The sequence below is a fragment of the Hyposmocoma kahamanoa genome, unplaced genomic scaffold (genome assembly GCF_003589595.1).
Source record: "Hyposmocoma kahamanoa isolate Upper Pololo Valley unplaced genomic scaffold, ASM358959v1 81, whole genome shotgun sequence".
In the NCBI taxonomy this organism is placed as follows: domain Eukaryota; kingdom Metazoa; phylum Arthropoda; class Insecta; order Lepidoptera; family Cosmopterigidae; genus Hyposmocoma; species Hyposmocoma kahamanoa.
The window spans coordinates 7,151,387-7,178,166 of NW_020654080.1; the positions used below are offsets into that span (position 1 = coordinate 7,151,387).

At 35.2% G+C, this 26,780-nt stretch overlaps 1 protein-coding gene across 7 annotated transcripts in view; it reads left to right on the plus strand.

Annotated features, from left to right (window-relative positions):
- Positions 1-26,780, plus strand: part of LOC113234186 (tyrosine-protein phosphatase Lar) — a 414,647-nt gene that overhangs the window by 214,077 nt on the left and 173,790 nt on the right. For all 7 annotated transcript variants that reach the window (XM_026469472.1, XM_026469475.1, XM_026469479.1 and 4 more), the window contains exon 3: positions 18,693-18,872. In XM_026469472.1, coding sequence (XP_026325257.1) covers positions 18,693-18,872 — 180 coding nt within the window. The remainder of the gene's footprint in view (positions 1-18,692; positions 18,873-26,780) is intronic.

Genomic DNA, 26,780 nt, shown 5'->3' on the forward strand with positions numbered 1-26,780 from the left:
GGGTAGTTTGACTAGGATCGGCTTCCACTATCTCTCTTAATTCATCGTTATTCACCTGTGTGGGCGGTCTTCCTCGTGGCTCGTTCTTTAAGTCGAAATTTCCATCACGAAAGCGTTTAAACCAAAATCGCACGGTGCGTTCATTAGTAGACCCCTCTCCAAACGCAGCATTGATATTGCGGGCTGTTTCTGCCGCGTTAGTTCCGCGTCGGAACTCGTATTCAAAAATCACTCGAATTTTCGCAGTATCCATCTTTCTTGTCTAAATTGAATAACAAAAACAATTGAAAGTCGATATTCAAATGTTTCAAATTAAAAAAAAAATCACAGAAACCATTTGAAAAAAGTTTTATTCGAAAACCTCAAACCATGAAGATTCTATGAAAATTCAAAGAACCTATTGCAATAAAACGGCAATTTCATACTTTAACCCGTAATAATAAAATCGTATTTGATTTTAATAATGAACAAAATGATACCGCTACAAAATAGTCACTTATTTTGTAATAGTCTAAATAAACACCTCGAATTCGTCGTCGTTCAGCTATTAACCACTAGAGGGCTGCACGTTGATTCCAATATAACATCAAACATAACTCGGAATAATAGGTAGTTGTGGTACTGAACTTTCAACGATATGCTAACAGGGCAAAGTTTAAATTATATTAACAGTCCAGAATTTGATATTTCTTCTTAAATTTGAAACTACGATCAAACATTATTAAGATTTCATAGTGTTTCAAATCTGTAAATGTGTGAGTTTTTGCGAAAACAGTTCTATAGTATATAGTAAAACTGCCTCTGCGGCGGAACAGTTACCATGCCATACTGCCACGCAGAGATCCCAGGTTCGATTCCCGGACCGGGAGAAATATTTGTATGGCCTACATTTATTTCTCTCGTGAATTTGGGTGTAATATGTGGTTGTTTTTGTTATGTGTCCATGGCACCCGCGACACAGGGTTTCCCTAGTGCGGGGCTATGTTGAGTGTGTGCGTTATTATTATTATTATTCCAATAAATACGATAAATAGCAAAAAGTAAATAATGTAAAAAAATTATTGTAATCGAGGCTAAAGACACTTTTGTTTTTACTTTTCCGTGGTCATAACATATTAAAACACCAGTGTTCCCTTGACTATATTGTCAACAATCTATGGAGGTTCATGCTTATAACGCGTAACCGTAGACAATGACAGAATCCCAAATTTTTTTACTTCAATAAGAGAATCGTCCTAGCGTTATTCTTTTTTTTATCAATGATTGAAATATAAAACCGCTTTGGTTTTATATATTCGACTCGATTTTGGACCATAAATATCTGAGCCCATAACGATGCCTGTAAGCTTGGGGCAATGAGCTGAGAAACGTATCGCGAATCGACCACGTACGCGAAATCGCAGAACTTTGAATAGGTTTAGAACTTTGGAGCAACCTTGGCTTTTTAGGGTTACAAAAATAAAATCTAAAGACATGTATTGTGTTGAATTAAAATATATACAATAACCACAAAGACATTATCATATAAAATCTTGACAAAAATGATACACAAATTTTTTGTCGACATTTTTTTTCTCCTAGACTCAAATTTGTCTAAGGCTAAAGATGCAAAGTATTTATCTCCTTTCTAAATTACCTACATACAGAAATGTCTAAAGTTACATAAATATGTCTAGGAAATACTTAACGGGCCTGATGTCGCCATTATCTCGCTTGTAATACAAAAGGATTGTATTATTATATGTCTCGCCATGTTGAATAACTTAACAACATCAAGAAAGTATGTAAGAATCCCGCACTTGCTCCTCTCCGTCGTGTCCTACTCCCTTTATCGATCTTTACCCCCTCTAAATAGTTTCATCGCGGCCTATGAAAAATGTAATCGCGTCGATCATCCGACCCGAAGGACCATAAAAGAATAATAGTAGCCATCGCACGCCGCCTCATTTCATATTCTATCTGCTTTATCAAAGTTATACCCGATTTGTCCAAATGTCATCACTACGGCCATCCGTCAAATCGTGAGTCCTGACGGGTAATGTGGGACAAAGGATTTTGGGGATCGTTTTGTCATGGTTAGCTGTAACTGAGATAGAAAGTCAATAGTTCATGTGTCACACCTTTTAACTGGCGGGAAGTGCCCTACCATAGTCAAGCAAGCACGAACTTCTATTTTACGAAACCTATCACACTAGTGCACTTTCCGGTCCTCCACACCTTAGACCAGTTTATTAAGCTTGAAATTAGTGAAACCATGACTTATGGAAGCGCTGCAGTGGTGCCACTATGGCGCTGCAGCCGCGTCTCTAGAGATGAAAAAAACTGCTTTTTTTAAATATTAAAACATTGTACTTTTTAAAAAAAAGCTTGCTTATAAAAACGCTTCTCACTTAAATCCTTTTTAATTTTAAGCTTACGAAATCGCTTCGAAACACGTTTAAGCGCATAGACTTCTATGTTAAAAAAGCTTGCAACGTTGTGATAATAGCGAAAAGCAAGAGTAGACCACTAAAAAATTTTAAATAAGTAAGTTTATTTGTAAAACACGAGTTTTATTTTCATTTATAAAATTATTATTCACATTGACGAATTAATTTGTTTAAGAAACATAGATGACGGTTGGGGAGTATTGAACTGACCAACGCTTACGCTTAAATTGAAAAGCGTGCGTATATGTGTGCTTATTTTAAAAAGCAAACTTTTTAAGTTCTATTCGTTTTAACAAAAAACCTCTACGCGCAACTACTTATTTTCATGCAATATTTAGAAGCTCAGTTGCAGCGCCACTGTCATAACACGCGCACCCCACTTTTGGTGTCACAATTTTGTAATTAAAACTTAGTACTTATATACTGTAAAATTAATTTAATTAAGTAAATTGTATGCCGTAAAATTGGCAATACATACAACAATGTTGTTTAAGACCTTCTAGGTGTGTGTACACAATAAATGATTTGACTGATTGATTGATTGATTCAATTAGTGAACTGAAAATTACTCCTACAGATGCGCGGCTGCCGCGTATAAGCGTATTATTTGAAAGCACCCTAATACTTGCTGGCAAAGAAACAGATCATATTGTAAATATTTAAAAAAAATCGTTTTTGCAAAGAAGAAGTTATCGTTAATTTTATCGAAAAAATCTTTATTGCTGTCATGGATGCTAATGAAAATACGTTATTCAAAACATTATTACGTTCATATGTCGAAGCTTTTATTTGGCATGTCAATTATATGCATATATCCATATTCAGAATTACACGTTGTAAAACTTGCGGAAAGCTCTCAGAATATGTCGCACAAAAAATACAGTAGTGTATTAATTCAAAACGTGTACTTTTTCAGAATCAATTTAAAACGAATTACTCACTTCTGTTATATCTATTACACCTGTATTACGTCTATAAATTTCCTACTTGCCCAACATTTTTAAAAATAAAAGGGAACAAATAATATCACATTTTTGAGTTTTGTCTAGAACTAGCTCATAAAAATTTTGGTCTCGTTTTGAGTAAGTAAATATCTTTTAATTGTTTCTTTACATATTCTAATGACGGTTGTATCGACGTATAGAGAATCAAATTTTACGTTCAGAGGTCATACCATGAACTCTTACTACAGTCTAGTAAGGTTCGTAAGTCGTTACTCGCGTAACTATCGCTCCCGTCCGTAAGTCCAGCTTTTTTGTCGATAGTTACGTGAATTACATTTCATGTAACGCTGTCTCACAACGATTCATTTTATATCCTAAACCGAATGGTAATAAGACTAAACCGAATGGTAATAAGAGTTCATAGTAAGAGCCCAGTTGCAGTGTAATCTTGACTCTCACATATTTAGAGATTTTTTTTAAAGCGCACACGGTCCGTTTACAATCATTTGAAAATGAGGTAGTAGTACTAATGACTTTAACTTCACTACAGTGTCAAACCAATATATTGTAAAGTTACTTACAGTGTTTTGATTTAAAAGCGCCCTTTTGATTTCTCTCTCTATACCCTGGTATTTCAACTTCGGAGGTATTAGTGTTAATCAATGAGATATTAAAAACAAAAATGCACTGTAAGTTTTTAAAATTTTGAAATTATTTTTACATAACACGGTACGCAGCAGTACAGTTTTTTAGTTTGACAATTACGCGTGCGAAATGCAGTATAGTGTTGCGGGGCGCCTCCATTAGCAAAAACTAAAATCAACAAAAATATCTCAGGAGCGGGGGCTTACTAACATTTGCCGCGACTCGAATTTAAATAACAAAAAACGATGTTCTATCATGTCATACTAAAACACTGCAAGGTTCAATACAGTGTTTTGTAATTTCATAATAACAAGAATCTTCGGTTGTTAACGAGGGAAAAGAAATTTATTCGTTTTTCAATAGAAATAATAATATTAATAACGCACGCTCTCAACATATCATAGTGCGATGGACACACACATAGACAACCACAAATTACACCCAAACTCACGAGATAAATAAAGGCCATACAAATATTTCTCCCGGCCCGGGAATCGAACCTGGGACCTCTGCGTGGCAGACCGGCTTGGTAACAGTGCAGCCACGGAGGCAGTTAAAGTTACGACACTGTTGTGCAGTGTAATATGTATATCTGTACTGTCGCAAAATGTGAACTTAGAGTTTATAGTATAATACATTTTTATTCAAATTAACATATCTTCTTTACCAACCTCCACTTTGACGTTATGAATAGGAGGTTGCTTCACTCCCTAAGAAAATGAAAGACATATCCGATGATATAGTGTAGCATTCACTCCATAACATTTCTCTGTCCATCTGTAACAAGTCGTCTGTCTCAATAATAAGTACCACATAGTATGAACGTCAGCATCTTCTTAACTAACCTTGACACTGGTATTGTGAATAGGAATTCGCTTCACTCTCTACGAAAATTAAAGGGAGGTCCGGTGAAATAGTGTAACATTCGCACCATAACATTTCAAACTAGCACTCGTAGAATGAAAGCAATTAATTCGCCTTGCGTTTTTTCTATACATCTCTAGCAAGTCGCCTGTCTCAATAAGACGCACGACAAAATATAAACGACAGCATCTTCTTTACTAGTCTTCACCATAGTTTTTCACTGTGCCTTCACATAGATATTATTCACTCCCTAAGAAAATGAAAGGGAGGTCCGATAAAATAGAGTAGCATTCCCGCCATAACATTTCAAAGTAGCCCTCGTAGAATGAAGGCAATTCCCCTTGCGTTTTTTCTATTGGTTTCTAGTAAGTCGAGTCTGTGAATAAGACGTACGAGATGTTTACGAGTTAGGGCCAATTCGGTATACCTCTATAAACGGGCACGCGTTGTTCTAGTTTTCTATTGGCTGCCCATAAAGCTATTCCGTTTTATATCCATAGTAAACCCGCCTGATATATATATATATATATATATATATATATATATATATATATATATCGGGCGGGTTCATCTAGACAAGGTTGTATTATACATATATATACAACTTTAAAAAATTATATATATATAATACAACCTTGTCTAGATCATTACGGTATATATTTATGAACTGCACTAAATTTATTGTTAGTTAGTTTATACAAAATCCTCGTGTTGTGCGTTAGCATTGTTAAATAGAATACAAAATTCTTTATTGTACACCAAAATGGAAACGAATACAAAACAATTAAAAAAAATAAATTGTGCCGTTCACATAAAAAGTTACAAATAATAAATCGCATATGCAACCTCGTATTCTTCTGTAAAAACATAAACACCATTACATATGCAATTCCGAACTCTCGCCAATATCACTATATATCAATATCTATCGCTATAAGCGATTTCTGCCAGACGATTTTTGGACGGAAAGTAATGACGTAACAGACAGGAAAAAGACGGCGACGTACTAAGATATTGTAACCGAAAATAAACAAAAAGGAAAAAACTTGGTGGTACTTGGTGTAACGGGCTGGTGTCCACCAGCCCGTTACACCTCTCGCAACTCGACGTCAAGGCGCCTTTTTGCGTGAAAAATGAAAAAAAAAAGGAAAATAACAATTTGTTTTTCATTTCATCTAATGACGGGACGAACAAGTCGTGCGCCTGATGGTAAGCTACACGCCAGTCCATAATAATTACTATACCTCAGACCTTTAAATTGCAAAGATCTGAGGAGCACTACCACTGCGCCCGTCACCCTGAGACATAAGTTGACAAGTCCCATGTGCTTTTAATTTCACCAGCACCCTTACCCTTCAAAACCGAAATACGGTAGTGCTGACATTACTGCTTGGCGGCAGAAATAGGTAAGGTGACAGTACTACTTCATAAGAAGCTCTACTGCTACTGAACAAAATAAAAATAAATAAGTAAAATAAATTCTAATACCTATATAATATGAATATCATAAACTAATACATTCATTTATTATATTTAGTAGTTTATGGTATCTATATAAAGTAAAATGAAATTTAGTAATAAAACATAATTTTGAACAAAATATACCATTGCATAAATAAGAAATCGATAAAAGTTGATACTGCCTCAGCTCGAATTAATATTTTTCCCATACTAATGCGGTTCATTCTGCTTGGGTCGAGCGCCAGGGACAACTGGCTTTATTTCACAATTTATTCTTATACAAACGAAGTTAACGCCATTTGAAAATTGTATATAGTATATTAGACGCCATCGACATCATAAGTTATGATGTCGATGTTAGACGCGGTCTATTTAGTTAAGTTGATATTTTAAAAATCATTGGTATATGTAAAGTAAATATGGTAAATTTGCGTTTTTTTTTCTATCGTGAAATTTTTTATGTATCTTGTTTTCACACTGTATAGTAATCAGTATATATCCCAATTTTACTATATACATTTTTAAAAGTGATCAATTCTACACTTTCACTGTTATGCGGAATGAAACAAAGCCATTTGATGTTATATCGTGTCTTACGTATTATTCATTTGCAAAAATCAGCAAATGCCTTGCACCGATTGGCGAATCCTTTCACCATGATAGCAAGCGTTATAGTGTATGCCATTGGTACGATAAGAAGAAATATTTTTGAAAAGATACAATGATTTCGCTTGTTTAACAAACAAAGGTAGAGCGTAAGTAAGTAAGTAATTTATTTATTTGTACATAAAAATAAATACAGTTCAGTTACCAATAACAGGAACAGGAACATATTACACCTTATGGAATACGTATGTTTAAGACATGTACTTTTAAACTTTATCTAAACCGGTTACACTGGCTCCTACACTAGGCAAAGCCTGTCTCGTAGGTAACCAATTCTGGAAAGAATGTAAAGTCTGTTCCAATCCATTCCGAACAAACAGCAAACAAGAGCGTTCCACTAATGAACTGTAAACGACTAGTCATACTACGAGGAGGAGGCATGAGGCATTTAAAATTAGAGATATGTAGAGTGCAAGAGTTGAGGGTTGGATTCCAATCGCTCTTTAAGATAATGTGGTGTGTGAGAAATGAATAATATGTGCAAAAGAAAATTCTAGGGTCGGCGGACTAAAGCACATAAGTCAAAATCCAACATCATTCATTTAAATTAATACATCTACTGGTTAAAGCACATAAGTCAAATTCATTTGTTACTTCAAAAATTTTGTACTTTATTCTAGATGTTATTTAACTTCCAACATTAAAAACAGCACTAAAAATATATAATTATATATTAACAACGATAAACACATTTTTGACTTATGTGTTTTAGTCTGCCGACCCTAGAATTAAGAATTTGAGTATTCTATGCTATATAATATAATAGTGACGCACACGCTCGTAGCCCCGCACTAGGGAAACTACGCACGCACGCCCGCCCGAAGCTCGAGCCCGCCCATATTTCTCCCGGGAATCGAACTCGAGACACATGCATGGCAAAACAGCACGGTGATCGTTCGGCCACCGATGCAGTTAATACTATGTTAACTACTTATATATAACTAAATTGTCATCATTGGATATCGCCCAGTAAAGAGTAAAAATAGAAGTAAACTTATATAACATTCAGTTGTTCATTTATTGAACATCCCCTATTGTTACCACCATCGTTATTGGTTTTGGTTATAACATCTTTATCGGTGACAACCGTTATTACATCGTAGTTACAAATACTTTCATAAGGATGTAATGTGAATTCAATGTGAATAAAAATAAACGTCTATTGACGATTTAAAAAAAACCAAACAACCAGTGGCACAGGAATTGTACCCAAAACGATCGCAACCCGATTCCATTGCCTATTTTTAAACCTGTCTGTCTAATCTGGGACAAAACCCGCGTTTCGTCCGCGGCCACATTGCCTGACCTATTGGCGTTGCATTTACTTTCCAAGAATAGAATTTGCATTCAAAATCTATTTTGAATGGGATTCGGCTTTAGAAGAACCCATTTTGTTATTTACTAAGACTGACTCGGTTTAAAAATGGAGTTGTGATTTTGGAGATGAATTCGCTTCGAATTTAGAAGCTGGGATTTCATTTGTTTTGAAACCTTTCAAGCCGTATTTCATATAATCTCAGTACAAAATACTAAAAAAACCGACCTCAAAATTACGTGGAATTTCATCTATTTGCCAAGTTTTATTGAAGTATCCCCTAGTTCGCCACTATACAGGACTTGGCACAGGAGATAATAAAAATCGGTTCTCATTACTCAAAGTACATTGAGAGGAAAACGCCTTGAATGGAGAATAGCAAAACCAACCATTAAAATAATTGCTTTTAAGTAAAATTTAGGGTCTATTTATAAAAATGAATGTTCATGCGTGATCAGTCACCCTTAGAGGTGGATGATTTTCTTCAAAACGGACCACTATGCAGGTACCCTCTTTCCAACAAGAAAGAATCATGAAAATCGGTTCACAAATTCTGGAGTTATCGCGTAACATAACATACAAAAAAACATACAGTCGAATTGAGAACCTCTTTCTTTTTTAAAGTCGGTTAAAAATACATTACAAAGTGATGCGATGCTAGTGACGCACTGGCCTTTGTTTTTAAGTGACGTACGACCAATTGGCCCAATCTTAGGTTAAAATATTGTTTTTTTCCAGAATTCTCATTAGTGTATGCATGTTCTTTAAATCTTTTCATGAATACTGACAACGTGTATGTTGTAAGTAAGCAATAAAGTACAGATTGAAACGGGATCTAAGCAGAAAATTCATTTGTATTTTTGATACAATGTCCCGTTTCTGGTACGTCACTTCTGTAAACTTTTATGCTAAAGGAATTTTGAACGAAGTGTTGTAAAATTTCTTTCGAGAAGATAGATTACGTTACAAGGAGAGTAAAACAAACTCAAAAGAATGAGGTCCATCAGAACGCTTCGGAAATCCTTGTTCCACCTATATCTAGTACAATAAGCTATGCGAAGAATCCTCCACTAAGAAAAGAAAGAGAGGGTTAGTGATTGAATATCTTGACACGATGCACAAAGAAAGGAAAGGCGTGTTGCATTTTCTACTTCCAACAAACAAACTACACCAGACAAACAGCCCCGTGGCATTATATCGAGCCGTTACCACGGTCTTAGTGTGGACAACAAAAAACAAATTTTACAGGAGAGGGTTTTCTTAAAATATTTCTACATATAAATGTGTTATATAAATTGAATTTTAATATATAATAATGAATTTCGTAACCAAATGTGCAACATCTAAATTTTTTTTAATGGATGTTTGGCCTTTTTTTGGCGCTGACAATATTTCTATCTATATGCTATCTCTATCTAAAGATTTTTGAGGCTTTCAGGCGTTTAAGGTAGCACTTGCGATTAAAAATATGCAGCAAGATGCAACACGTTTTTCGCCACTTTTTTGGTAGTTAAGTCAATGGTAGTAAACGACGAAATTGTGATGTACAGACAGTAGCACATCAAGCTACAAATTGACGGATTTTGTTCCGTTGCATTGGAGAGACGATATTCTGACAATCAAGCACATCAACACGATGTGCTGTTGACTGACTATGTCGGTTGCGATAACAAGTGGGGTCGCTTACTTTATGATTGTTTAATATTGATTCTATCGGTTACATTAAAGTCTAAAAAACAGTTGAGCTAGTGATAAACTGGGGGTCTACCATAACCATTCCAAAAACAATCTTATTTCTATGAAAGCATAAAGTAAGCTTATTATAAATATCACTTTCATATCATGACAAATTGTCAACCAAGTAATGTATTATTGCTAAAGTGATTGAAACACGAATGATTTTCCAATATTGTCTATTCCTTACTAAAAATAGGAAAGAAATAACGCTATATGAACAATATAATACCATCTCTTTCTTTTTGATGTTCCGAATCATCTTATTGTAGTATAACGTTTAAGTACTTAATGTTATTTACATTCAGAGAATGTTAACTGTTAAAAAAATAAAAGTATGTAATAATAAAATCTATTAAAATTACGTTGTTTTCAATTATTTTTCCGCATTATTATGAAGAAAAATGTATAAAACAAGCGAGTCTTGATAGTTACGTTGTGTATTCGGAATTATAATATAGTGTCAACTAGTGTCGCCAAGGAGCATATAGATGCTGTTATAATTTTCGAAATAAACATCGCGTATTTTCATTTAAATAAAAAATATACATAATATTGAAGAGATATATGTAAATAAATAAGTAATAACTTTTAATCATTACAAACCAATATTTAAACAATAAAATCGAAAATAATATTGTTTCCACTGCGTCCGAGTGACTATTTAAAGATTGCTAAATTTGACATAAGAGCAATATTACTTTAATGTTAAAGTCGCGTCATAGTACGAACTGAATGAATAAATAGTGATAAAGCTGCCAATAAAATATCATAGTTTTAACATTATAATAAGCTTACTTTAAGCGCGTCATGGTAGGAAAAGTCAATGTAAGGTGAAAGTAATATTGTTTTACGAGGTTGTGGCATCTGAGCTTTTTGTAGTGATTTTTGCGGGAAATGTCGACGCATCCTTGTCCGTTATAGTCCGCTGTTTAGGTAAAAATGTCTTATTTATTATAAATCGGCAGTCATGGCTCGATATCCATTTCCCATTCAACAGCGCATGTTCGAGAAATGAACACGTTAAACCAAACACTACCGAATACAAAAATGGTTTTTGTAATAAACATTTACATGCCAACCGTACGTTTTTCTTGCTCAATTCGATTAGAAAAGAATTGACATTTAAACAATGTCCCTAATATATTTAAAAAGAAAATATAAAAAACCATTTCATATTTTTGAATAAGGATTATTTTGGCCAGAACTACCTCACATAAAGTGAGTCTCATTTTGAGTTAAATAGATATATTTTGATTGTTTCTTACAATATTCTACCAACTGTCTTTTTGACGTGTAGAGAATCAAATTGCACGTTCAGTAATGATATAATAATGAATTTCGCGTATTTTGAGTCACAACACTATTGTAATAGCAGTGCGATATATATCAAGTTTAAGCTTTCGTACGTCGACGTTTTATATATTTACTACGTCTTTCTCCATGAATTGCTGAAAAGTGTTAGGTATAGAATTGAGAAAATAAGAATGAAATTCTTGGCAGCTCGCACACTTCACGACGCTGTCTCCTGAGATTGACGCCCGTGAATTGTAGCACGACGACGACACCCCTTGATGGATGACTTGCTTGACATGTGATATTCACATTTTTCTGTCACCACACTTTTCTGCTAAACTTGCGAACCTTTAAGTTAATATACCGTGTACTGTTTGTACTGTGGTGCTACACAATGACACAAGATCATCGAGTATAAAACCTGAAATAGAAACGAAATGTCATTGTTTATGTCATTTAATTTGTTTGTAAACTATTCTGCCTAATCAATACGGTGACAACTGCGCTCCGATTGGCCAGTCCGAATTCGAAACAATTGACGGGTGTCGTCAATTGTTTCACTTCAAATCGACCAGTTTAATTTGAGCATTGCTATAGTGGACGCAAATTGAAAAATTACATATTTAATTACCGATGAAATGTGATTCCGTTTGTTTTGTAATTAGATGTTTGCTGTTTTTCCCACACCACCGAATGGAACAGCGTCCCATTGTTAGAGATATTATCTTTTACAATAAATACTAAATTATTTTTGGAATATACGGAGACGTACACACAGGTTAGTTGTTGGCGCTGTACTATTTCAGCTTTCTAATTTTTGTGATTCCACCAACCGTGAGTTGATATTTAAAAGTGATATAAGACCCATTGCCTGATGAGTTGCCAGGGATGGCTTTTATTTCGTCTCTTTTTCTGATTATGCACTCAATGCACAAGATATATATCTGGACGGAATCGTTTAGTAGTTAACGAGTAATGATAAATAATAATTGTAACTTGTTTATTGAAAATACCGACCTCAGAAGTTCGTGGAATTACATCTATTTGCCAAGTTTTATTGGACTGAATTCATCCCCTAGTTTGCCACCCTTAGAGGTGGAATATTTTCTTCAAATTTAAATGGGACCGATACTTAGGTCCAACGGAAAAAATCATCAAAATCTGTTCACAAATTATCGTATAATAAACCGGAGTTATCGCGGAACATACATACAAAAAAGTAGAGTCGAATTGAGAACCTCCTCTTAATTTTGAAGTTGGTTAAAAAGGAACTCTGTTTATCGTCATTGAAATAATAATTAATCATTGTTTGTGACGTCATTTTGAGCCTCTGCCACAGCCCCCAAATTTTATCAATTTAATCCAGCTCTAGTAGCTCTCGTAATTAAGTTGTTAATGTATCTTACGCCTTTGTATAGCTTCTTGAGTATAAAATCGGGGATGTGACTCAAACATAAGATGACGTGTATCATTTACGCTCCACTTCGTCTCAGATACATATCTCGGCTGCTTCGCGGTTTTCGCCCGCGTATCCAGTTGCTTACACTGATTTTGTGATATGTTTTGCTTTACAATATTCGTGTTACAATGTGTAAATCTGGTGAAACGTGCATATGAAATGTACAGTCAACAGCACAAGCTATACACTTTTGTTCGAATGTCGCCTCCAGTGAAACATGATCCGTCAATGTAGTTCGATGTACTGCCGTCGGTACATATGTGGTTGGCTGCAAAAGTGGCTTCCATACTTAAGATTTGTTTATTATAAGTTTATGGGTATATCACACCCTAGCTTTTTTAAGTTTGTTTTTTATTATTTTTATTTTTAAAATATCAAGTGGCGGGACGAAGAAGTCGTGCGCCTGATGGAATGGTACCATAACAGTTGCAGTGTTATAGTGCAGCATTGGTGTTGTAAGGCAGCATCTGCAAATGACAACTTTTCATGAGGGAGGTTCAAAGATTCTGCGAACGAAATTAGGCTCTAACTTACTATATTTCAATAGGTGAATTATAAATTTCCCATATACAATAATTTGTTTCACGTAGTTTATTATTTTTATGACTTTAATGCTATTAAATCACTTATAGGGTACTCAGTAGTATAAGTCCCATTTAAATTTGAAGAAAATAATCCACCTCTTAGGGTGGCAAACTAGGGCATGAATACCGTTTCAGGTAACTGATTTCAATAAAACTTAGCAAATAGATATGGTTCCACGAACTTTTCGGTTCGGTTTTTTTAGGACTCTACTTTGAGATTATTTATAGACATGTTTGTAGATTCTTATGTCGTAAATTACCATATTCTAATTGCGTTGGAATTTCCCATACATGTGTAAATTCAACGACAATGCTAAAATGGTGAGAAATTAAAGTTTGATTTAGATTTTTTTTTTAAACAAAGTATCAAGTAAACAATTACATGTAATGCCACGATTTTGTTATTAAATTTTATTGGTAATAGAGTCATTTGGCTGTGTAGAACGCACTCTGGTTCTACCGGCTCGCCTATTTCTACAGCAAACCACATTTCGAGTTATTGGATCATATTGAAGGGTACGTAGAGCCTGAGCCATCTTATTTCCTAGAGCCGATAACGGTTTTGCGACGTTAAAAATATTTCTTTAGTAAATATTTTTCAAAGGACCCTTTGACTATAAAAAGCGATCGCTAAACGAACGAGTCTTAATCTCTCGCCTAAACGTTTACGTAAACGTGCGTTTACAAATAACAAAATTTTGAGAAGACAGACAGGAGCATGAAAATTGAACCCAACTACATAAACAACTTATTTTTGTTAAAAATTATTTTTACGCCCTTTCTTCCCCAAAGTATCGAATAGTCATACATTACGTCATATATTATTACAAAAAAATAAATGAATATAAATAAATATAAAACCCTTCAAACCCGGTACACACAGTTATTTACTGCTTGGCGGCGGGTATAGGTAAAAGTGGCAATAAATTAAATTAAGTTAGATTAGATTAGATTAAATAGGACTTTATTCATCAAACACATACACACGTAAACATACAAAATCACATGATGTTATGTACTAATAAATTAGCTTATAAGCTATGAGCGATGAAAGGGACTATTCAATTTTTCAGTCTCCGCCTGTGTTCTCTGTCGGACATTGTCATACTTCCTAGAACGAAACCTTTCAGAAGGAGCTCTCCTATAAATAAAAGCAGCAATGCAGTATATATTCTAATAGCAGAATATATACTGTATTGCTGCATTTATTTGCGAAATGTCCATATAAAACGAATATAATACCTGCAAAATATTACAGGCATGAAACATTGTATGAACACAGACAATCTAAACACATATAATAAAGATTTTACCATAGAGATACGGCAAATACTTGTTTTCTAGAACAATAATAATGATAATAAATTATGGCGGTATCTTTACGGATATATGAGCGTTCGGGTGTAATAAATAACACATATATCTGCTTAATAGCTTTAATATTTGCTTTTGTTGTATATCCACGTCTGACAGTACCTTATTAATCTTTGCTGGAAATGTTATATACAGAGCCTGCGTTGAAATCCGGTGCTTGAAACGCAATTTTCCTTGCACTGTTGTTGAAAATTGATTAACTAATATTTTTGACCACAACAGGGACTGCAACACTGAAGATATCAGTAATATGCATCAATTAACGTTTACGTTAAGTTTTATTTTGATTATTAATTTCTATGCACATGATATAACTTATTAATTCACGTTAACGTTACGTTATGATCAATAATATCTGGTCATTAATTTTCAACGACTGTCCATGAATAATTTACCGGGATACGGTTGAAAACCATCCCAAAATCTTTGAAATAACTATATAAAATGAACTAGCTTCTTTTTTCTTTTCTCTTTCTTCAAAATGTTTTACACCCCTCGAACAAAAGGCGAGAAAAGAGAACACATAAAATCACCGCAATAAAAACTACCAACCACGAGCACAAACTACCAAACCGGCAAAAACCATTATCTTTTTAAAACTGCTGGTAGAAAGACAACGATTATTCTCACTTGTTGTGAAATACATTTCCCTGGCACTTACCACGAGTGGCGATTTAGCTGTGTCGTCCTCTACCATCCCGCATACAAGGGGATAGACCAAAATTTCTTTAAGAGACTTAGCATTTCAATGTTCAATGTACATATTTGAAATTTTAACATAAATCCTTAAACATACATCACACCATGAACACACAACATCGTTCATCTTGTTCGTAAATTTGTTTTGTATCTCTTTCATGTTTGTTTTATTGTTTATATTTTGAACATGGCACCGCGCACTAATTATATTTGTATCTTTTTCACGGTTCGTTGCGTATGCTTAACTTACAGGAATAGCAACTTACGTGCAGTTTTCTGTCATTTTCTGTCAGCCTGGTAATTTTCATTGACCCCAGACGCAAAAAGTGGGAAATTGGAAGTCTTTATCTGTGCATGTATTTTAGTAGCTCTAGACCTCCTTGTTGAAGAGTTCGTTAGGGAAGTACAGCCACCTTACTTATTTCTGCTGCGCAGAAGTAGAAGTTTTGAAGAGTGTTGGTGAAATTACAGGCACCTGGGACTTGTCAATTTATGTCGCAGGGTAATGGGCGCAGTGGCAATGGTCTTCAGATCGTTGTGACTAGTTTTTCCCCGCCACTTGTTATCATAAAAGAAATACGGAGGTTTTATTGTGATGTATCTTGAATAACATAAACAACAAACAATATAGGTACAAAGAATGATGGCGACATCCACTAATTGAGTACAGCCTGTAGAAGCTGGGGTTATAAAGTTGATATAGGTTATGTTTATAACATTGTCCTGTATTTCGCTTCAGATTTTTTTTCGTAGTAACAGAAAACAACAAGTTTTCAGTTTATTCACAAAAATAATAAAGAACTTCCCGAATATTCCTAAATTTGCCAAACTTTGCCACATTTAATATAACTTTCTTTTAATATAAATTTACTTACATTTTCATTGCTGGAGAACAGCAATGAAAATGAATAAAAATTAAATCTGCCCAAATGGCAGAAATTTGCAACAAATGGTCACACTGTTCTCAATATCAATGTGATATTGACATTGGCAAGAGCCCTCTTGTCAAAACGATCTTTTGATAACTTTCTTATCACTCATTTAAATTTTTCTCACGTGTTTTATTTTTTTACGCCATTAATTACTGTTTAATTGATTATTTGATAAGGTATTTTATTGCTTTAATGTTTTATGTGTGTAATATAAAATAACCAATACTTTAGATAAGTAAACAATCACGCTTAAAATAAAACGTTCGTACAAGAACATTACCTAATCTATCATCGAACTGAATCAATTGCGTTGTGTTCTTGCTAGTATTCTAAAATACATTGTTCTACATCTTTTTTATTCCCGACTTCTAAAAATATACAAAAATATATAGATAACTAACTAGGCATAAACTAAAACGCAAAAATACTCGCAAAGTCCATGAACGGCTCTTCGTCGTTATTGGGGCAGCTTTTGCCATCCTTATTTAGTGTTTCTGCCGCCAAGCAGTAATGTCAGCACTGTGTTCCCGTTTTGAAGAGTTAAGGGTGCTGGTGAAATTATAGGCACATGGACTTATCGACTTATGTCTCTGGGTGACGAGCGCAGTGGCAGCGTCTATAAGATCTTTGCGATTCACAGCTCTGAGTCGGTGCAACTGTTATGGACAGACTGTAGCTTACCATCATCAGGCGCACGACGTTTTCGTCCCGTCATTAGATATTATAAAAAAAGACAAAACATTGTACTCCGTAAAGTCAAGAAATTGATATTTGAAAACACGAAATTCTCACTACAAATTGCATGTTAACGATACATTTAATGTAAAAACGTAATAATTTTATAATTAAATTAGCAAAACCGTCACACTAGTCACAAACTGCCTCCGTGGCCGAACGGTTACCACGCCGAACTGCCACGCAGAGGTCCCAGGTTCGATTCCCGGGCCGGGAGAAATATTTGTATGGCCTACATTTATTTCTCTCGTGAGTTTGGGTGTAATTTGTGGTTGTCTATGTGTGTGTTCAGGCTTTTTAAAGAATTTTTGTAACACCACTGGATTTTAATCGCGTACATTTGTTTTTTCAAACAGACCGACGTTTCGGGTCCTTTACAGGTCCCATGGTCACGGTAAATAGTTTCATTTCCTATGTGTAACAATCGCGAAAACCTAAGAACTCGATACCACTGGATTTTGTTGTTCAATTCCATTTTAAAATTCAAATTATAAAATTGACCAGCAAAACTCCATGATTTTCAATAATTAGCAAAAACGTGCTTACTACCTAGACGCTTTTGCGGAGTGTAGATATCTAATTTTATCCTTATCCAAAGTAAGAGGAACGTCAGGTAACCCTTTCCAGAAAACCTCCTCCTTCCTCGTAAAAAATAAAAATGCATGCCGTCAGTGAAAAGCAGCGAGAACCAAGATTTTCTATAACATTTTCTATTCTCTATTTCAATTGAAACTAAAACAATGCTTACTCCCCTAGGGCATACTTTCCAGTTCGGTACGTCTAACTACGTAACTTTAGCTTCAAGCGCATACAATTGTTACAATGCAATTTAAACTTTATCCCCTAGTTAGTAAGAGTCACGCGAGATGCACATTTATTGTTGTTTTTTTTTTGCACTATTATCTTGGACGGGTAAAATGTAAATTGCTAGATGATTTGCAAAAGAATCAGAACATTAATCCAAAGGACTTTTTAGCCTTTTTTAGCATAACTAAATATTATTTACATGAAATTTCTTATACTATGAAAATCCGAAGGCATTGTAATAATAATGGTAACCTTAATTTGATGCTACAAACAAGACAGTCTGCAGACTATCCAACTTTAGTAGCAGTAGGCTCCTTGTGAAAGAGTTCGTCCAGAGAAGTACTGCCACCTTACCTATTCCTGCCGCCAAGCAGTAATGTCAACATTAGTGTGTTCTGGTTTTGAAGTGTAAGAGTGCTGGTGAAATTACAGGCACATGAGATTTGTCAACTTATGTCTCAGGATGTCACTCGCAGTGGCCCCTAAGATCTTTGTGATTTAAAGCTCTGAGTGGCACTACAACTGTTATGGACAAGCGTGTAGCTAACCATCAGGTACGCGACTTGCTAGTCCCATCACTTGATATTATTAAAAAATCTATACAACTCATGGTAGAACTATCGTGTTTTATGACAAACGTCTTCAGAGTCCCCCGAAAGGTCCGTATGACGTGTTGCAGTCTTAGAATTGTATCCTAAATGTTTATTACTACCAACAGCAGCTATAACAAACATTTCCCTTTCCTCAGGCATGCAATCCCGGTATCAAGTATCTGGCATGGACTCAGCAGCAGGCCCTGGTGCGAACGGCGCCGTACTGCGCATCGAACCTGTGCGTGCGCAGCGAGACGACGCCACGTATGAATGTGTGGCTGAGAATGGAGTTGGAGATGCTGTGACTGCTGTTGCTACCCTGACTGTTTTTGAAGGTAAGTGACATACATACATGCTTCTTACGTCCATTGGCTGAATTACGTAACTAGAGGAAATCTTGACGGACACGAAAACACGACATTGGAAATTTGGCTTCAACCTTGCGACTTTTTAGGTATATTTGATAGTGAAATTCATATTGTTTCTGTAATAATAATTATGTATCTGTCATCGAGTATATAACCAGAAATAGAGACGAAATAAGGGCCATATATTCCTGGTAACACATTAGCGATACAGCTCTTATAAATATGAACTCTCGTTTGCACTGAAATGTAGACAGGCCAACTACTGACCTGTGTGTACGTCTCCGTATATTTAAAAAAAATATGATGTATTTATTGTGATAAAGATAATATCTCTAACAATGCAAATCACCCATTGACGACACCCGTCAATTGTTTCGGGCTAGCCAATCGGAGCGCATTTGTCACAGTAATAATATGACAGAATAGTTTTCAAACAAATTAAATAACATTTCATCTCTATTTCTGATTATATACTCGATGTTCGATATCAAGTAACGTGTGAAATTTGTCAAAATTGTTTGCTACTGACATTTCATTTCGAATAAAACTTCATCTCGACTGATATTAGAATTGAGGTCGAATCAAATTGTTTTGTTTTTCAGAGATGTTCGAAATTTGAATGTAATAATAAAATAGTATTTGATTTTAATAATGAAGCAATCATAACATTTTCACATTAGAAATTGGTTCCAGCAAAACAGTTTATCTTTTTGCTGGTCGTAATTTGCGGTTTTTGAACATATCGTGGAGCGTTTATGATATCTGTGTAGACAAGTAAATAAATAAATACAGAAAGTGATGCAACCGCTACGGGCGCGCAGAGACCGCGTGGCCGCCACGGAGCGCCCGTGTGCACTTGTTCAGAGACCGAACGGTCATGGCAAAATACGCTCTATTTATTTAACTTTTACGTTTTAACTTAAATGAGAGGCTGGCTTGTCTTTGATCTACTAGTCATTATTTTAAACAATCTGACACCTTAAAAATTCAAAAAAATAGCTTGAGCTCTTCTTCATTTCCTACAGAAGGTAGTCGAAATATATATACCTTATACGTCGAAAAAAAAATTGTTATAAAAAAATTGACTATTTTTGCCGTGTTTTTATTTTTTATTAGACTTCGAGTTCATTGAAAATAACACAAATACAAAAAAGTATAGCTATAGCACCAACAACATTATGCTATACGAGAATGATCTCATTCTCGTATAACATAATGTTGCATAGCACAATTATTTTCTCTGAACGTATCTACGTTCAGTGAAAATCGTTACATTTGTCTCACATTTTAATACACTGACGTCATCGCTTTCATTAAGTTAGGTTACGGTAGTACAGGTAAATGTTAGCAATTCTTTCGAAGACCATTAAGGCTTAGTGAAACGAACAACGATCCCATAAAGTTTCTTGTGCTGACACTGTGATCCGCGCAGCATCTTAAGATGTCTCCATTCAATAAATAAGCATTAAACCCTTACTTGTGATTTCTCGTTATGACCGAAATCGTATCCTCTCGTTGCCAATGTTATAATAATAATTTACCAGAAAATCTCACCAATTACCTGGTCTCAAATTAGGCACTATGCAAACATCAGTCCATTTATACGTCCCACTGCTGCACATGGATCTCCTCTGAGCCAAGGGCTTAGGCCGCGCTGGGCCAATGCGGGTTGGGGACGTTCCACGTTTTCTGAGGGTTGTGAACCTTCTTCGACGTGCAGGTTTTACACGACGTTTTCCTTCACCGAAAAGCTCATGGTAAATTTCAAATATAAATTTTGCCCAGATTCGAACCCTCGGCCTCTGCTTGAGAAGCAGTAGGTCAAACCATTAGGCTAACACAGCTTCACTGCAATACACCAAAACTAATTTAGTTATTTCCTTTTTTATTGGTTCTGCCGTGAATCGTACTTGGTATGCTTCATCGTCATCAACTGAATTATATGTCCCACTGCTGGGGACGGGTCTCCTTTCAGACGAGGGTTTAGGCCATAGTCCGCCACGCTGGCCCAATGCGGGTTAGGGACTTGCTTATTAGTACATAACTATTCCGCAATCCCTAAGCATACGCTAAGCATACGCTTAGTGACAATAAAAATAGATTTTTCTAGAAAAGTTGCGTCATGCTGCGAAATAATAGTGAAAAAGTAATATTTCCGCGTTCCCCTTTCCATAATCAGGGGACTAGACGTGGGCTGGGGTTCCACCCCTTTGTTGTGGATATTCCCAGGATTCGTAAAAAGCGTTTCGCTTGCATATTTATATGATGAGTGACTAGGTAGTGAAATTCCTGCCTGCGGACTTGTTCCCGAACGCTATAACTTGGACCTTTTCAAAGCGAGAGTGAATAGGCATTATTTAGGTGTGCATCATATTCCATCAGATGAGACGGAGGTCAAACGCGCAACTTATTTTTCATATAAAACAAGTAATACTGATTTAGTAAAACGTGCTGCCTTGTTATTGCGACTCACAAAGTACGTACCTCGGTTTGACAGATTCTCACCATTTTATAAGTCTATAAAAAAAGCCTTATATATTAATATTTCGCCTGCGCGTATATACAATCAACGAGAGTTTGATCTCCTACGTCCCTAATAAAGCGTAATTGTGTCCTATAATTCCTTAAACGTCTTTAATTCTTATCTGTCTAACATTTTTATTACGATTTATATCAATAAGTAGCAGTAGAGCTGCTTGTCAAAGAGTTTATAATACACTACCAATTTAAATATGAAATAAAATCTTACATTTAAAAAAATTACAACTGAACTGCATAAATACCTAATTAAAAAAGGATATTATAGTGTAAATGACTACTTTTAGTAGCTGTAAAACTCCTTGTGAAAAAGTTCGTCCAGTACTGCCACCTTACTTATTTCTTCCACCAAGCATTACTGCGTTCCGGCTTAGAAGGATACGGTTGCTGGTGAAATTACAGGCACATGAGACTTATCAACCTAAGTTTCAGGGTGGCGGGCGCAGTGGGATTGACTCTCAGATTTTTGTGTTTTAAAGCGCCGAGTGGCTTTGCAACTGTTATGGACAAGCGTGTGGCTTACCATCAGGCCAACGTCTTGTTCGTCACGTCATATAAAAAAAAAATCTTGAAGACCTTGAAATAGGGGATAAAAGTTTGTATGGAGTACCAATAAAACTATGAATATTGGTATATATAGTAGTGGAAGCAGACGCAAACGAAGTCGTAAACACCAGCTAGTTTTGTTATAATATGTAGCAATTAACTGCTTACCATCGAGTATATACATAGAATTGTAATAATTTTTAAGTGCATATGATTCAAAAACATTTTCAGTCAGTAGGCGAACATTGCTCCTAATTAGGGTATTACAGCTTACTTACTTTTACCATAAAGTATACGCGCTTACGTGAGAAGTTACTATAATACTCTCAATGGGCGTTTCGGCGCAAAGAACGTTGAGTCCATAAAGTTGACTGCGCTGACATTGTGATCCGCAGAGTAACTCGGGAGAGTCGCCATTCAATAAACAAGCATTAAACCTCATGGTCTGATAACGACTCGACATTTTATCTTTCCACCTCTTTTTAAATTGCCTTCCATTTGGTTTGGTCTACTAAGTTATTTAAAGCAAACAAAATTTTGATAAAATTCATAATAGTAAAAATAATCTTATTAGATGGATAGTCTTCCAATTTAAAAGGGACCACTTCTGGGGCACCCCCCTTACAACAAAAAAGAATCCTCAAAATCGGTGCACAAATGCTGGAGTTATCGCGTAACATACATACAAAAAAAAACATTCAGTCAAATTGAGAACCACCTCCTTTTTTTAAAGTAAGAAAAAGAAAAATAAATGTAGGCCATACAAATATTTCTCCCGACCCGAGAATTGAATCCAAGATCTCTGCGTGGTAGTCCAGCATGGTAATCGTTCGGCCACGGAGGTAGTAATTACAGGCACATGGTACTTGTCAACTTATGTCCCAGGGTGACAGACGGGGTGGCAGTGCCCCTCAGATTTTTGCAATTTGAAGGCTTTGCAACTGCTATGGACAGGCGTGTCGCTTAGCAGGTGCATGACTTGTTCGTCCCGTGACATATTATCATGAAAATAAACAGCTTTAGCCTTATCATATTTTTTTAGATTTAAAATGTCACTTTATTTATTTTATTAAATATCATAATGTTTACACCCATAATATTCACTTTTTTTTAATACTCCATTTCATAGTTTGTTGTTAGCATTAATGCAAAGCTCGAACAGACACGAAGAAAAATTCCCTCAATCCGGCTGGACTTAAATAAGCGAGTTTTTCGCCAAACCGGGGCAATTTTTGACCGACTTGAAAAAATGGAGTGCTCAATTCGACTGTATTTTTTTGTCTGTATCTTACCCGATTACTCCGGCCGAACCGATTTTGATGATTAATTTTTTGTCAGAAAGAGGGTAGGTACTGGTTCCATTTAAATTTGAAGTAAATATTCCTCCTGTAAGGGTAGCAAATCAGTAATATGAAAAATTATATACAAAATTGAAGACTACGTGTTAGATAAAGATGTATGGAAAGACGACACGGCTCCAGAATCCACACAAATTTGATTCAAAGTATATTCCATAGCATTTAAGTTTATTTGAAAAGAGCAATCCTTAGAGTTTCTTGCTCGTTCTTCTCAGGGAGGTCAGTGTAGTGAACGAGCAGTAGCTTAAATGTGACGTTTTCAAGTGTAAAATTATTTTACCTATGGAATAAATTCTTTGACTTTGAAATAGGGAATAAATCATGTTTATTGGATCTGTAAATAGATATAATTCCACAAACTTTTGATGTTGTTTTTTTTATTAAAAATGTATAATTATTATATTTATATATGAAAATAGCCTCGGTTTGGTGAAAAACTCGCTCTATATTTATATTTATAACATTACTTAATATTTGTTATACTTTAATAAATAAAAAATTGCTGGTTGAATTACTAAAAGACGCGGACTGACAAAATGATCGGTTTGTGTTCTTTTGTTCAGCCGATCATGTCAGTTGATTGACTTGGCCAGTCTGGTCTGATAAAGACAGCTAGAGTCGAAATGGATATCCGGCAACTATATCAGATGTTTAAAACTGAGAAAAAATCATAATCAGTACGCCAAATAAGTTGATTTATTGATTAAAGATGATAGTAATATGATAAACAGCAACTACACGATCGTTAACAATCTGTTTATTACTTGTAACTGAAAGAACTATGAAGTTAGATAACGCTATCTGTAAATTTAGAACTCAAATTTCAATAAAGGCAAATTATGGTGGATGAAGACCAGTTTTTCTACATTATAAGGTAAAAGTTGGTTCTATTTATTTTCATAAACGAGACCAGCTTCGGAGGGTTGTTTTTCACCATAAACTCTCGCAAACTTTGTTAAATTTAAAGTACTACTTGTTATTGCCAGACGACAAAATGAAAAGATCGCAATTAAAATCGATTTAAACTGTCTTCAAATACAATGTGTACCTACAATAATGAAAGGAGACCCGTACCCAGCAGTGGAAGGTATAAAAGGGTTGATGATGATGATAATGATAACAATAATTAAACGTATAAGTTTTTTAAATGTGAAAGTGCAATCATACACTAATCAATCTATCACTTCGATGCGCACTGTTAACGGCAGTGGGTCAGATATCCGGCAGCATAGGTACTCGCTGAATATCCGGTATCTGGCCAAATCACTATCCTTTCATCTCTAGAGACAGCCTCGACCACGATTTTCTGTATTTGTTTTCATTGTATTTTTTTAATTATAGTTCAAAGCCTTTAGCGATGGAATAGTAGACTCACATCAATACTGTCTGAAATTTTAATTTTTTCATAAGGTAAAAAAAAATTCAAGAAATAAAATTCTACATTATTGAACGATCGCTTGGCTATAATCTATTTTGGGAATTTATTTGATTGGACATAAGGTCTTATAAGATCTATCAAGAAAGGACTCTACTGTATTTTCTCTTTACAAAAGAGAATTCTACAAAGGGGTAAAAAAGTACTAAATGCTGATGACAATCTGCTACAAAACGAAGAGAAGAGAATGTCCTTTCAATAAATAATCATTAAAACCTCCCCGGACAGGCCGATAACGAGTTCTCTAAATTGCAACCAACGATGCCCCGAGCAAAATAATACGAGCAGAGCTGTTGCCAAGCCACTAAGGTCGAATATCAAATAAAGTACCTACAATTACACTGTGTAAAGGACAGAGCACTGCGTAATTAAAACCTAGATGTGTGTAAAAACTACTGTGTACAATGCGTTTACAAATAGATATAAAGTCACACAAACATTCCTCTTTTGTTTTGTAAATGTAACTATACTAGATCATTGACTGTACTTCCTTTTTTTAGTAGACAAAAAATTGTACTAAAGGAAAATATAGTGACATTTGACGACAAATGATATCTACAAATGACACGATAATATGTTATTATTTAAAAAAAACTACATATGGAGTTCTGTTTCTTTAAGTTTTCTATAGTGCAAGTCTTTGAAATAGATTAAGTATATGAAGCAATGTGAAGTTTTTTATTTATCCTTTAGCGAATAATATTACGATTCAAAAATAATTCCGTAAAGGTAGTAGATATTTGAGAATTTTGTTTCACGGTATATGAAATAGCTTTGCTTACAACATTACTGAATGAAGTAGCCGATAAACTCCGATAGAAAACCCAAAATCTTTCTGTCTAATGTTAAACAAAGTATAGTTATAATATTAATAACAGTCGTATTAGATATTGCAAGGATTTTAACATTTTAAAAGTTGAATATCTGGAAAATAACATCGTATCTTCCCCTTAACCATCCACTGCAATTGTAATGTCTTCCACAGCATGCCCTTGTAGTCGGTTTTAACCTTTATCATTTAGTTTCTTGCGATAACTCCCTCCATATACGCATCTTATTAATTGTCTTCCGAAATGTCCTTGTCTTGTTCCTAGATCTCGAATCTATGGCTTTTTTTCTCCACCTAACTTTTGTAGCAGTAGAGCTCGTTGTGAAAGAGTTTTTCTAGTGACACCTTACCTATTACTGCCGCCAAGCAGTAATGTGAGCATTACCGCGTCGATTTTGAAGAAAACGGGTTCTGATAAAATTACAGGCACATGAGACTGATCAACTTATGTCTCAGAGTGACGGGCGCAGCGTTATTGCCCCAAAGATCTTTGCGATTTAAAACTGTTAATGGAATTGCTGCTTGGACGACCGTGTCGCTTCCCACCAGTCGCAGGATTTGTTCGTCTGGTATCGTACAGGCTCAAACTTATCAATCTACGAATACAAAATCCGCGACGTCATTATCAAAGTTTGTCCAAAGCTATCAAGGAGAACATATAGAATTTCGAAACTAAAGAAAATTCGACTGCAATGCACTCTAATGAATGAATGGCACTGCAATTGTTATTGACTGGCGTGCCGCTTATAACCAGGCGCACGACTTGTTTGTCCTGTCACTTATTATCACAAAAACAATAAAAAATCCTCATCTTCTGATATTGGTCTTACTTCTATTTCTTACCAGCGACTTTACGGTCTCTGTCTGGCAGTCTAGTTACGTTCTGAATCTCTTCATTTTCTTTTTGCTTCAGAAAAGATACTCTCAACATTAATAAAAATTTAAGCAAATTAATTTGCTACTCCTCAAACCCAGTGAAGGTTAAATCGTGCAAAATAACTGCGCTTGAATAGAATATTATTTCATGCGTTTAATTTTCCCACCCTCTTTTTGCATAAAATTAATAAATTAAATAACACAAGCGCAACTACAGTCACAGACACCACCGCCAAAAATATACCCGACACGTGTTTCGCCTCTACGAGGCATCCTCAGGGGTTGTTGATTGT